Source organism: Acanthisitta chloris, unplaced genomic scaffold (assembly GCF_000695815.1).
Source record: "Acanthisitta chloris isolate BGI_N310 unplaced genomic scaffold, ASM69581v1 scaffold20625, whole genome shotgun sequence".
In the NCBI taxonomy this organism is placed as follows: Eukaryota; Metazoa; Chordata; class Aves; order Passeriformes; family Acanthisittidae; genus Acanthisitta; species Acanthisitta chloris.
The window spans coordinates 26,439-39,456 of NW_008673378.1; the positions used below are offsets into that span (position 1 = coordinate 26,439).

General features: G+C 39.6%; 1 protein-coding gene across 1 annotated transcript in view; it reads right to left on the bottom strand.

Annotated features, from left to right (window-relative positions):
- The window catches only part of HSPA4L (heat shock 70kDa protein 4-like), a 17,035-nt gene extending 4,456 nt beyond the window's left edge, over positions 1-12,579 (bottom strand). Inside the window, exons 1-12 of the mRNA XM_009074944.1 lie at positions 12,528-12,579; positions 11,022-11,149; positions 9,726-9,848; positions 8,186-8,285; positions 6,985-7,118; positions 6,115-6,359; positions 5,953-6,029; positions 4,667-4,818; positions 4,079-4,185; positions 3,559-3,692; positions 2,545-2,747; positions 193-294 (exon numbers count right to left, since the gene is read on the bottom strand). Coding sequence (XP_009073192.1) covers positions 193-294; positions 2,545-2,747; positions 3,559-3,692; positions 4,079-4,185; positions 4,667-4,818; positions 5,953-6,029; positions 6,115-6,359; positions 6,985-7,118; positions 8,186-8,285; positions 9,726-9,848; positions 11,022-11,048 — 1,404 coding nt within the window. The 5' untranslated portion in view covers positions 11,049-11,149; positions 12,528-12,579. The remainder of the gene's footprint in view (positions 1-192; positions 295-2,544; positions 2,748-3,558; positions 3,693-4,078; positions 4,186-4,666; positions 4,819-5,952; positions 6,030-6,114; positions 6,360-6,984; positions 7,119-8,185; positions 8,286-9,725; positions 9,849-11,021; positions 11,150-12,527) is intronic.
- Between the last annotated feature and the right edge of the window lie 439 nt (positions 12,580-13,018).

Here is a 13,018-nt window from a genome sequence, read left to right on the forward strand (position 1 = left end):
CTAGGTTAAACAACAGAAACCTACTTCAAAGCCCTATGCCATGCTGAAAATCAAAGTGCTAAGGTAGGATTCCTAACTTAACCACTTCACTGTAGCTGTACTTCTCTAAATACAGTCCCACTTTTGCAACTAGTAGGATCAATGAATGTGAGAATCTTGGGAAAAAATGTTTTGTCAATACTGAATACAAACTTTTGCTTCAGTTCCAGTATTTTCAGTTTCCTCATCTGCTTGGTTCTGTTGCTCAGCTTGACCCTTCTGCACACCTTCTTCTTGGTCAACCTGCATTTTATCCTAGAAAGAGAGTTACATAACTGAATGCAAAGGTTTGCTCTTAGATCTCAGACTGATGTCATTTACAGCAGATCAGACCCTGTACCAACTTCAGGAACAATTTAAAGAATTTGATTCACCATGTTTGAACAGGCATTTATGTAGTAGTGGTACCCTTCAAATTAAATGAAAATTGTACTCTGCCTGTCAATACTGAAGTCTGTCCCCATGACAATTACACTAAGCCTTCACTTCTAACTATAAATAAATACACACAAAATGTAAGCAAAGAGCATTCTAGAAACAAACCACCAACACAGGCAATAACAATGGATTCTCTGTGGAACAGCCAGAACTTTGACACTGTATGATTTTTGACCTAAACTTTAAAGTTTGTTATCCAAAGCAAAAGTAATTTAATCACTGTACTTATTACCTGCATCTGTTCACAGGACAGTGAGACTAAAAAATTAGTTTCTGCAGTAGTAGCCTCTTGGAGTACAGGACCAACTGTCTTCCCTCCTTGCCACCCAAAAGAAAGACTCAAATTTATCTGCAAATTTATCACTTAGGCCTTATTCTAAGTTTAACCATCTTGAAAACATCTCTAATTACTAGTGCTGAACACTTGTTTTAGGGGATTATTACTTAACCTATCATCACTGCATAGTAACACAGAAATGGGTAAATGTAAAGTTTCCAGCATGACTTCAATACTTGGACATCCAGAGCTCCAGAGCATCTATAGCTAATAAGCTGTAGTCAAAGTCTGAAAGGTCTAAGACTATTTCTACTACAAGGAATTAAGATACCCGGATTCACAAACTACATAAGCATCTAAAATAATTTACTGTTAGCTCTGTGAAATACAGCAGTTATTTAAGAACTTCCAACTCTAGCACAGGTGCATGTGTTGCAGTTTGAAGTGGAAAACAAGAAGGCTACTTTTACCACATTTATGTTTTGTCACTTCAGAGTAGGAAAAAAAGGTATCTAGATACTCATTTGCTGTTCTTGCTGTTCACACAGAAAAGCCAACAACTGGAAGAACTGTTTTGCCTACATGAAATAGCTAGAGAGGGGAAAAGAGTAAACATATACACCACAAACCTCGTCCTCAGAGTCGAGGGTATGATCCTCAATACTGAAAGGTAATTGCTGACAAGCACCATTGTAAAACAGAAAATGTGTTAGATGCATGAGTACTGCAAATGGAAAGCCTAAGGATGGAAGCAGACACTCTTGTACTGAACACTCTGTACTCCTAGTAAGCTCCACGTGCAGTATGCCTCTACACTAAATGTCAGCTCTATCATTTTCAACCCTTCCTGCTTGATTATAAACACTGGATATGCAGCACATGCCCACAAAGAATGGCAGCGTGTCTGGCATTTCCAATATGCTCACATTCCCAGAAAACTGTAGAGTATTTAAGGAGTTGCTTATATCAATTATGTAATGCTAGTTGTGTAACCACCTGCTCTAATTTCCGTGGAATATTCAACTAAAGTGGGGAAAAGCTGCTAAGGAGAAATCTTGGCAAAAAGGCTGCCAAGGCCACCACTGGTGTGTCATTCCCAGCTAGAAAACATTCCCTGGCACCCAGTCCTCAACTCTACACTGTCAAGTGTCAGAGCTGCAGCTCAGTGCTCCAGGGATCTCCTTTCAGTGTGCAGTGCACGATCAGGGAAGCTGATCCTCCTTGCACTAGAATGAGAACACTGTTTTGTTCACTTCTCAGTATTAATGACAAAGCTGTTGCACATTTACTTCCAGTAATTTCCCCCCGTGGGCCTACAAACCTCTTTGTAAGAGCTGCCAGTGCTGAAACACATACACAAGTGCCCTTACTGAAAGGGTGTTTATGAAGACAAAGTTTTCCATATACAAAGAAAGATTTTTTTACTCATTGAAAATGTAGTCTGTGAGCAAAAACAGAGTCAGACCAACCAATTTGTCAACAGATCTCATGAAATATGCTGCCATTTGCTAGCAACACTAGATTGCTGACTAAGACTAATAGAGAGATGGTAAAGAACAATGAAAAAATTACTTTATTCTTTAGAATCCAGTTGTACACTACTTTTTCTTAGTGCCACACTCCACCAGCACTTTAGCAATAACCATGAAGCAATGTGTTACATAACTGAAGAAGTAATTTCAGGGTGGAGAAGTAGTAACTGTCAAAAGCTAAACACTATGATTTAACCTCCAATTATGGGCTCTCTTGTCAGAATTAAAAGGAGGGTGGATATTTACAAGTTTACATACCAGCTCTTCATCTCTGCCTTGGTTCTTACTTGATGATTCAGTGTCCATGGGTGTGTCATTGTGATCTCCCTCTATGTTCTGCTTCTCTATTATGGAGGCATTAGCCACGCTGAACAGGCCATGGATGTTGACACGCACTTTCACCTTCACTTTGGAATTGTCACCATCGTGCTGGGGACCAACATTCTGAATAGTGAAACGCCCTTGAAAACAAAGATAGCTTTAATTGGTGTTCCAAAACAAAAAAAAAAGTGAGACAGAAAAACAGCCAAACACATTCCTTGAAGGGTGTTAATTTGAACAGCAGCTTTGTGTAACTTAAATGATTTCTGTATTTCCTACTTAGTTGTCAGTCCTACAGTGGAAGAGGCAGGTAGATAATTAGGGAACCAGGTTTTAGTTTATTAGCAGTTAACTGATAATTACTAAGATATTTTTGTCTGATTAGCATTTATATCTGATCAGTAAATGAAATTATTAAAAGACCCTGAGGAGTCTATTAATAACTAGAAGCATTAGCTACCAATAAACTTATTCATACCATCTAATTCTTTAGACTCTACTCCAGGTGCTTAAATTGAGGAAATGCCTATCTTTTCTGTTCTCAGATGAACAGAAAGAGACACGACAGAGACAGCAATAGACAAGTTCTTTGTCCAGACAGGTAACAGCTCCTTTGATCCAATTTCTTTGAAAAATCCAGGCTGGTGGGTACATAAGATCCTTATCCATTTTACAGAGATTCAAAGAACCAGACAAAAGAGCACTAAACTCTTTGTACCTACATAGTTTAAAGCGTACAGAAACAGTCAAGATAGACAGAATGAAGAAAGCACATTTTTTTTAGGAACTAGCAAAGATGTCGATACTATTTGATCACTACATTTAAACCAAGATGACTGTGCTGAGATTTTCTATAAAGTAGGAAATATGGAAGTAGCATATCTTAAAAGAAAGGAAAACCACTTTACCCAACAGGAGTTAGGTATGGGGGTTCTATCCCCATGTCCTCACCTATTCTGGAATCAGGATAAGGCACTTCATGAGGATGGGTATAGTAAGCTTCCAGGTCAAAAGGCTCTTTCTTGTGAAAAGTAATTACTTTAGAGAATGGAGCAGCATGGTTCTTACTGAAGACTTCACACTCCCTAAAGCAGTAAAACATTCAGGTTAGACCTCTGAGCATAACTTCATGGATAATCAAAATCAAGGCATGTTAATGATCAGCAGCTGTGCTAACCAAGCAGCTGAATTATTTAGTGCAAGTCAGTTTACAACAAGAGTTGGACGTTGAAGGCCTCTAGGTCTCAGACCTGGACTCTGCAATCTATGTCACACTTACTGAAAATTAAGCAACTTCCAGCTTATTCATTAATTGGAAATCAAGAGGTAAAATGCAAAAGAAAAGGATGAAATTAAAACTACTCAAGTGGATAACAACTTTGAAGTCTGAGGCCTGGTCCTTCCCCCACAGCTCAACATTTTTCTTTAGATAAACAAACACACACTTGTTAGTAGGCACCACACAACTTACCCTGTTCCTTCCTCATAAGATGATTTCCATCTTAATGTTACAGAGTAAGGAACAACATCTGTGATGGAAAACTCACGCACTTTAAAAGCTGGGGAAAGAATTGCACACTGGGGAAAAAAAATAACAAAGTTTTATTATATCCACATAGTCAAATAAACAGCAACTACAGTAATTACCACCCAAATACAAAAAGGCTACAAATTAAAGGTCATACAGAGGTCCTGCTTATCACAGGACTCTTCTTAACACAGACTTTCTATAGTTAATTGAACTGAAAGATTTAAGTAATAGATGCTACCTCCCCAGTGATTTTCAGTCAAGATACCCAGCAAAGCTTCCAAATGATTATACCCAGGTGGAACAGCACAATTTGGGTTATCAAATTTAACAAGACCATCCTTCTAACATGACAGGGCAGCAAATTAACGACTGTAACAGAATAATTTCTGACATGGTCACCAACTGTTGAAAGAACAATAGGACTTTCCATCTTGTTTCAGCTGTAGTACTTTTTGCTTGTGGTTAGTTGTATTTCATCAGTACCTGATGTTAAAGAAGCAATATCAAGTTTTATTTCAGTAACTATACCTGCAAGGCACAGCCTCTTGCAACAGCTTCATCAGCGTTTAGCGTGGTGCTTATCTCTTTACAGAAAAAGTTAGCAATCTGTTCCTTCACTGCTGGAATTCTAGTGGCCCCACCTACTATTTCTATACTGTAGATATCTTCACGCTGAAGTTCTAGAAAAGAGAGTGCATGGCCTTCAGTTATCATCAAGATATCAAAAAGCTGTCTTCGGACAACCAAAAAAAAAAAAAAGACAATTCTCTTGTTATCTAGACGCTGTGACAAGCACTGAATATATTTAACAGCTGACAAGTACTCTTTGTCCCTCCTGCAGGCTACGAAGTTTTCTAGTTACATAAACCTGGAAAATGCAGAAGCTAAGCACCAATGAGAACAGCTGTTCCTTGAAATGCATTGTCCATGTGCATTCCCTTTCTGGTGTGCACAAACTCAAGAGTGTTGAAATTTGGTCTTCTTGGGCAGACCTGCACTACTGGACAGGACCTCACCCCTCCCAAACACCACCAAAATGAAACTCAAATATACCTTATGTCTGGTTTAATTTTGGTTGCCAATAAAGAAAAGCAAAACCTTTAGCTAAATATATTTAATAAACAGTACTTAGTCTGTGCTTGCAGATTAACTTTTCACTTCTGAATTCAAGCTATGTGTGTGAAGTGATCTCAAACAACTGTCAGCCCTTGAACAGCTCTGCTCAGCAGTTACCCAGGGTTTTAACTCCTGTATTAGCTATCTAGCCAAGCCACAAGACAAGCAGAACTATTCTTTCTTTTATATAAAGATATTGGAATTAGGGGTAAAACCTCCTGCGAAAGCCCAATCCTTTCATTTATACTACATTAGGCAAAAAAAAAAAAAGATTAATTTGTTATTTGCACATGCTTCAGGTAATTGATTTTAAGAATATACTGCCAGATTCTCAGGTCAGTAAGGACATATGTACCACATGGAACAGGCTGGCCAGAAGGCTGCAGTAAAGAGTAACAGTTTTTCCCATCACAGTTCTGGTTATTTTGCTGTTTTTGGAATGAATTCTGAGTGCCAACCTTTTCCATGACACAGGGTGACTGGGGGTCAATAACCAAGGCTGCAGAGTGGCATGTGCACTAAATGAGGCAGGAATGGGATCATGCAATCATGGCAAGCATATGAATGGAACTTACATTTAACTTTTCAGTACTTAGCTTTGCAATTCTAATAAACACAAAAATATATTAAAAAGATAATCATTAAGGAGATCCAGGATAACTGGATTACTAGTAGTACCTAAATGAACTCCTACTTACTAGCTTGCTCCATGGCTGCTCTCAGAGGAGGCTCCACTCTGGCCAGAAGGGCAGCACACAACTGCTCGAACTGAGCTCTGCAGGACAGGGAGAGTGTTTCACGTTACAAGGCAGCTTAGAGATCACAGCCCCCTGCACCTCAGTGGGAAGAGCACACAGTACCTGTTCATCTTGCTGGAGACATCAAGGTCATTCATGAAGCACTCGATATTGAGTGGAAGGTCAGAAGCATTTGCACTCATTAGCTTCTTGAGTTTCTCACATTCCTGATACAATCGCAGCAGTGCTCGGGGATTCTCTTTTACATTCAGTTTGTATTTTGTCCTAAATTCTTCAGAGAAGTAATCTACCAAAGCCTCATCAAAATTCCTACCACCTACAAAAGGGTCAAAGGTAGTAGCCAAGACCTGGCAGAAGAGAAAGAACAAGATGAAGTTACTAGAAAATGTTTGTTCTGTGTCATTTACTGAAAACAGAAATTTGCTATTGTCTTCCACATGACTTCAGATGACATTCTGTTACCAAAGACAAGTTCACAAAAGCATTCAGCCATCAGCAGCTCACAGGCAAAGGTCCCCAAACCAGGAAGCGAAGATTGTTCAGTATTACTCCACCTTCTATTGGACTTACATTTTGAACTGTCATGGATGGCAGAGAAAACCAACCCAACCTCATAGAGCAAATCAGGGACTTCAGCAATTTCCCATGAGTAAGACAGTTGCACAACCACAATGCTTATGAGCCTACCTGAATATGCATTTCAGTGATACAACAGTATGGCACAGAAACTGTGCCATGTGCTTAATTATCAAGCACTTTCCAAAACACACTTTGGGATACTTCATTCCTGCATTTTACACAAACTGACTTGCTGAAATAGCCAAAAATATCACAAAGGTTTTGTACTCCACATTTCAAAAATATCTGCTATAGACATTTATTTTGAAGAAAAATAATCTCTCCACACAGCAGCATTTTGAACATTAAGTACTTCAGGCATATGGAATTTTGATGTATGACTCGAAAGATTACCTTGAGTTTTCCCTTGTTAAAAGCACAGATGGAAACCTGATAGGCAGAATGCCCCATATCTACAAAGACCACATTTCTTGGCTTCTCTTCCAAGGCTGGCAGGTCTTGCTTGTATATTCCATAGGCTAATGCAACTGAAAAACACCAACCCAAGGAAGTTAAGGGGAAAGCCATATACAGCTGTCAAGTGTGCACTACAAGCACTACCAAACACAGACACCACTGATGTTTACCCTTTCTAAACACCTCCACAACTCTGCTAAAATGTTGAAAACACATTTTACATTGACAAGGGAGGAAACAGACGCCAAGTGAAGTATCAACTATTTCTACACTCCACCACAGAACACATCATAACTTCGGAGCAACAGTTGTGTCATTGCTACAGCTGACAGGACTGCCCCAAGTTTCAACCATCATTACCCCACAGACTTATGCTCAGCTTGATATGGGTCTTTGAGAAGTGACGCAGTTCAAGTTGTTTCTAAACACCATCAGCAAATCTGCTTTCAGAAAAGGTCCATAAAAATGCAGCTTGTGTAGATGCAGCTTTAAAAGCTTACATATAAAGTAGTTAAAAAGGAAAGATCTTGGGATTACACTGCTAAAGTTCCCTTCAATGTGCTTCTCTTCAAGTACATACCAGCTTATGATAAAAAAATATTTCTCTCATACTCCCATGAGCTTGATTTTTACTCCAGTACACACATCTTCCAGCAAGCTGGAGAGAAAATTACAAGACCACACTACACGCCTCTATTAAATAATGTATTTAGTGTAATCTTTCAGACAGGTGATACATCTGATAATACTGCACTATGCTATCATTTAATACAGCAATGGAGACTTCAGGGCAGGAGCACAGCCCCTGCTGGGTCAGGAACACATTCTGAAGGCAGCTCAGGCTTCCTGATACAGCTGCTTTAGGTCCATGGTACAGCAGAAAGGATAGCACAGATCCCACCTTCATTTCCAAAGCTATTCCTATGCTCAAGTTGACAAATCCCAACTGTCATCACGCCTAAGTGCCACACACCACCCCACACTGCTGTGCTTCCAGTTCCCAAGCTGGATTGGGCAGTACTAGCCTGGACAGCTCTTTCCCAAGCTCCTAATTGCGTAACAGCAGGATGTCATCACCCTCACATTCAATAGCCTGAATGGCTTTAAAAAAAACCCAAAAGGAGCTGCTGCCCTTTACCTGCTGTAGTCTCATTCATCAGCTTCAGACAATTTAATCCTGCTATCTGTGCAGCTGCCATTACAGACCTCCTCTCAGCATCAGTGAAGAAACTAGGGACCTGTTTCCAAAAATAATGACAGAGGACATTATGGAATACGAACTTTTTCATTTGAAGAAGTCAGACTTGCCCATGAGCTACCCTATAAATGTCACTACCACAAGAAACTGTTATAAACTAACCTCAAATGAATAAGGCAGTCTGAATAAATCAGCTAGGTAATTCATTTCAGCATGTATTTTAATTGAAATTTCCAAGTAAGACAAAAATGAAGCGGCATCCAGGGGTGTTTTAAATAAAACAGATTTAAGCACCACCAAAAAACCCCCAAACCCCATCCTGAAATGCTTTCTCAGATCCTTCTGGTCACTCTTTGATCTTAAAATCATTACCAGTCTCTGAAGACATTTGTGCAGGACAAAGTCAACACAAATATTCACATGTAGCCTCAAAATAAGTTACTGGCAGAAGCACTACAGCAGTGCTGGAACTAAACTTGGACCTGTATCCATTTTTCAGCTATCACCTCCACCACAGTGCCAGCTTACAGTGTGCTGCAATATTCAGTGCCACCAAAAATAGCCAAAGCACAATCAGAGCCCATTTAGAATCTGGCTGCAATCAGCTGGCACATCTTCAACTTCAGTCAAGCTGAAGACATGGAACTACATTCACAATGTATTTTGTTGGCTACCGCTGTGGTGCATTGCCAGGGATCCCTGTGTGTGTGGGAGGTATTCTCTTTAAGTGTCTTTGTATACCATAAGGAAGCAAGGGAGAAGATCAAAGCAGATTTCTAACAGCTGAAGTACACAGCTCTCCAGTTCCCATGTCTCTGTCTGACAGAGAGGGGATAACTGCAATCCTTCATGCCCAGACTTCTCACCAGAGCCAGCAAACAAAGGCAATGTGAAAAGCAGACGTTTAGGACTTCCTACCAGGAATAAAACCTCAATCCAGGCTCCCATCCCCACCCTGAAGGTAAGGACATGAACTCAAAAAACAACACAAGCAAACCAACCAAATAAAAGGACCTTTTCAAACCAATCCAAGTAGTTTGGGCTTCTCAAATTGTCAGTACGAACCTCAGAGCCATAAAATTCAGGCAACTCTCAACTGTACTACAACAATGCTCAATTATGTAACAACTAAGCAAGTTAACATGAATTTGGGAAGGTTCTTTGGAACCAAAGAGGATATGCATACATATTGCTTGTTTCTAATAGGAACCACAGTCATCAGGGACACTATAAACAGCCCCTGGAGACAGACAGTTTGGATCAGCTTAAGCAATATATTCTTTCTGAAAACACACACTCAACAAATTTTTCAGCTTCTCATACACACTCCACAAATATTCTCATTTGGAAAACCTGTAATACAGTTAGAATTGCACAATTTCTATCCACTACTGGGATCTCTTACCACAGCACCATGGCCTAAGTGTTTCTAGCTTACATAAGGCTACCTAGAGACAGGAATAAAGATACTAGAACTTACTGAAATCACACAGTCTGCCACTGGTTTCTTCAAAGCACTTTCTGAAGTCTCTTTCAGTTTGGCCAGTAGCATTCCTGTAATCTGTTCAACTGCAAACAGTCTCTCTTCATCCAGGTATCTCACCTGAAACAGAATTGGATTTCTGTAATGAACCATCTCAACTTTTTTTTAACTTGGACACCATCTGTAACACTGAGCATTGAGACCAAAGCCTAACACCAGACTCTAAACACAAATAACCCCGTACCAGCTGACACTACATTATCTGTGCTACCTACAACAAATCCTAACAGTTCAGTTTAGGTGAAAATGGTTTTGAAGAAACCTTTTAACATCTGGGTTACCTCAAGGGGCTATTCACAATGATAGAGGATTTCTGCTGGATTTTTTTAATGCAAAAAAGCAACAAAAAAAGCATAATACATATAGAACCATTTTCATCCTAAGACAAGCTAAAAATATGAGTTTTGGAGCAAACCCAAGGAACACTGGCTTCCCACAAGGCTCACTAAAGCACATGAGGCAGGGAAGGTGTAAATGAGGCAATTCTAACAGTCCAGCCCTGCTCAGGAAACACAGGTGAATCTTCAGCCTTCATGTGAGGTGCTGTGCCCTGAATTCCTGACAGGTTGCCATCTCCCTAGCAATCTCAAGCATTCCTGTGCAGGGAAACCCAGAAGGATGAGCAGCAGCTATACTTCCAGTGGCAATTAGTATGATATGAGCAGGTATACAGAACAAAAATTACTCTGTGGTATGAAGTCCCAGCAAAACCCAACTCAAAGTGCACTGAGTGAGGAGGATTGGGAGATTTGCTTCAGACATGCACTCCTGGTGCAAATTAAAAAGCTCAAAGACAGACACATTAAGAAATTGAAGGCACCAAGTCTGAACTCTGAGAAGAGCAGTTTCCAGACATTTAGTCTGGAAGCAAATTAAAAATAACTTGTGCAGATTTCACGTTCAGAGTGTTCTATTGTCTCCTGGCACTTCGTCTCTGCATGTCTAACACCCAAACTCAGATGAGACGAAGAATCACACACTAATTACACATATTTGAAGGCAGCTCTAGTAGGGTAAGGTGAAAAGCTACTAATGTTGCTATGGAAAGCTAATACAACTGATGAGAAACCTCAACATACATCTTTGTGATAGTACAAGACTTCCTTAGTACAAGACTGTATTTACAATTTTCTTAAGGAAAACGTGAATCTGTTCACACAGGAAGTTACGTGACAAAGGTCCAAAGTGCTCATCTCTAACACTCAAGATATTCCACCCAAACCTCTAACTCACCTTTACTCCTACAGAGCCATTCGGCATCTTCTGAAGCTCATAGGGAAGTTTGGCCCTCTCAGCTTGTATGTAAGGATTTCATGCAGCTTTTTGAAACCATGTAATGTATTTTTTACGTTTGTGACAATCTGTGGACAAAATATTTTAATTTCCCATGACATGCAGAAAAGGAACTCTTGTTACGTGGGGCTCAATGCACACACTGACCTGTGTCACACCCCACACGTTCACTGCAAAGCAAAAGGAGAGCAAGAACCATCTATTTTTCAATCTACGGCCTGCATTAAAAAATTCCAATGTACTTCTCTCTGTAATATTAATTCCTGCCATCAATTTTCACTGTACCTTTTATATTAGAGGGGCTTTCTAATACAGTCTGCAGTATTTCAGATCATGTAGTGTTGCAGTGACTGTCTGCAGGAACAAATGAAGTTATTACCTGCCTTAACCTTAAATGAACCTTCTACAAATTAACACTTTTCACTTCCTTTAAAGTTCCTCTCTAATTCAGATCCCATCTGGACAAAGTCTCCCCACACCTATTCTCTCATCAGTGTGTTAACCCAGTTACTCCAAGGACATACTTTTGAGCAAAGGAAGGACCAACACAAACAAATCCCAACAAACACACTATTTGAGCTATCAAAAGAAACTACTCCAGGGTAGTCTTCTCCAAGCTGAACTAGTTTACTGGTCTAAACAGCAAACTACCCAGCTGGGAAGAACACTGACAGGACACCTTGTCACCAACAAAGCTCAGGGACTGAGCTCAGATAAGAAGTATCAAGTTGCTCAGAACAGAAGTGATACTGCCTGCTCATGATACATCAGGTGGGCTCTGCTACCTTTACACCTGCCAGGCAAACTTCCTTCCCCTCAAAGTGCAGACAACTGGAAGTCCTCAGCATGGTAACATGGTACATGGATGCAAAGAAAGGGCAAGACCTGAACTACTTTAGATTTCTGGACTGACATTGCTTATCATAAGTTTTTACATGCTTTTTATTTACCAAAGGGAGGTTTTCATGGATTGCAAATGAATTTACAGAGAATTAGAGAAATTTTACTTCTCTTCAAAGCTCCAAACTGAATCACATCACAAAAATGTATTCATTTCACATTATAAGCAACAACCAATATCTCTACCCATGTCCGGTCAACTTCAGTTTCAACTTTTCTAGAGCATAAGCACAGTATTCCTCCCCACCTCCAACAGAGATTTAATCATGAACTCTATTCTTACTGTTATGAGTAAGCAAGAAAAAATCCCCAATCTTTTAGTCAGGAATAAACAAGGTTTCCTGTTTCTTCCTGTCTGACAATGCAGAAATACTATTTCAATTTTAAGACAAGAAATATATTATTGAAGCAGTATCTAGTGCTGTGAAATTTACTGGAGAAAACTCACTTTAAAACAGAAAACTACCCAATTTATTCATTACTTTTCTTTGCACAGGTCAACAGGAGGTAAGTCTAGTAAGTAATAATAGCTTTTGATCTGTTTACCTGGCTCTTCGCTGCATTCCCAATGGCTCGAGTCTTTGATCCTAAAGATATACATGCTCTAAGGAAAAAACAGGAAAAAAAAAAAGAGAAATTCAGCTTTAAAAGGAAGCATCATAAATTATTTCCATGGTACTTTGAAACACCCACGAAAACGAAAGTGGCAGACACGGATGTGATATTTAACAGCAATTACTGCACCAAGAACCAGAACTTGAAGTGGAATTTTAATTATTTTGTTCCTTGCAAGTTACGAAGAAACTGCAACAACTGCAATTGTTGTCACTGCAACTGCATTTAAGGAATTCTTTAAAAGCTTACATGTTCACCAGATCTTATGGTGAAGCAAAGTCCTGAATAGTTACTGCTGGGTCACAGGCTATAGCCAAAGAAACCTGTGACATTTAGTTTTAAAACCTGAACTTTACCAGTCAGGTTTTCTTGACTCAGCCACCCTCTGAGTCTGACAGGAACACATTCACACCCTAAGACAT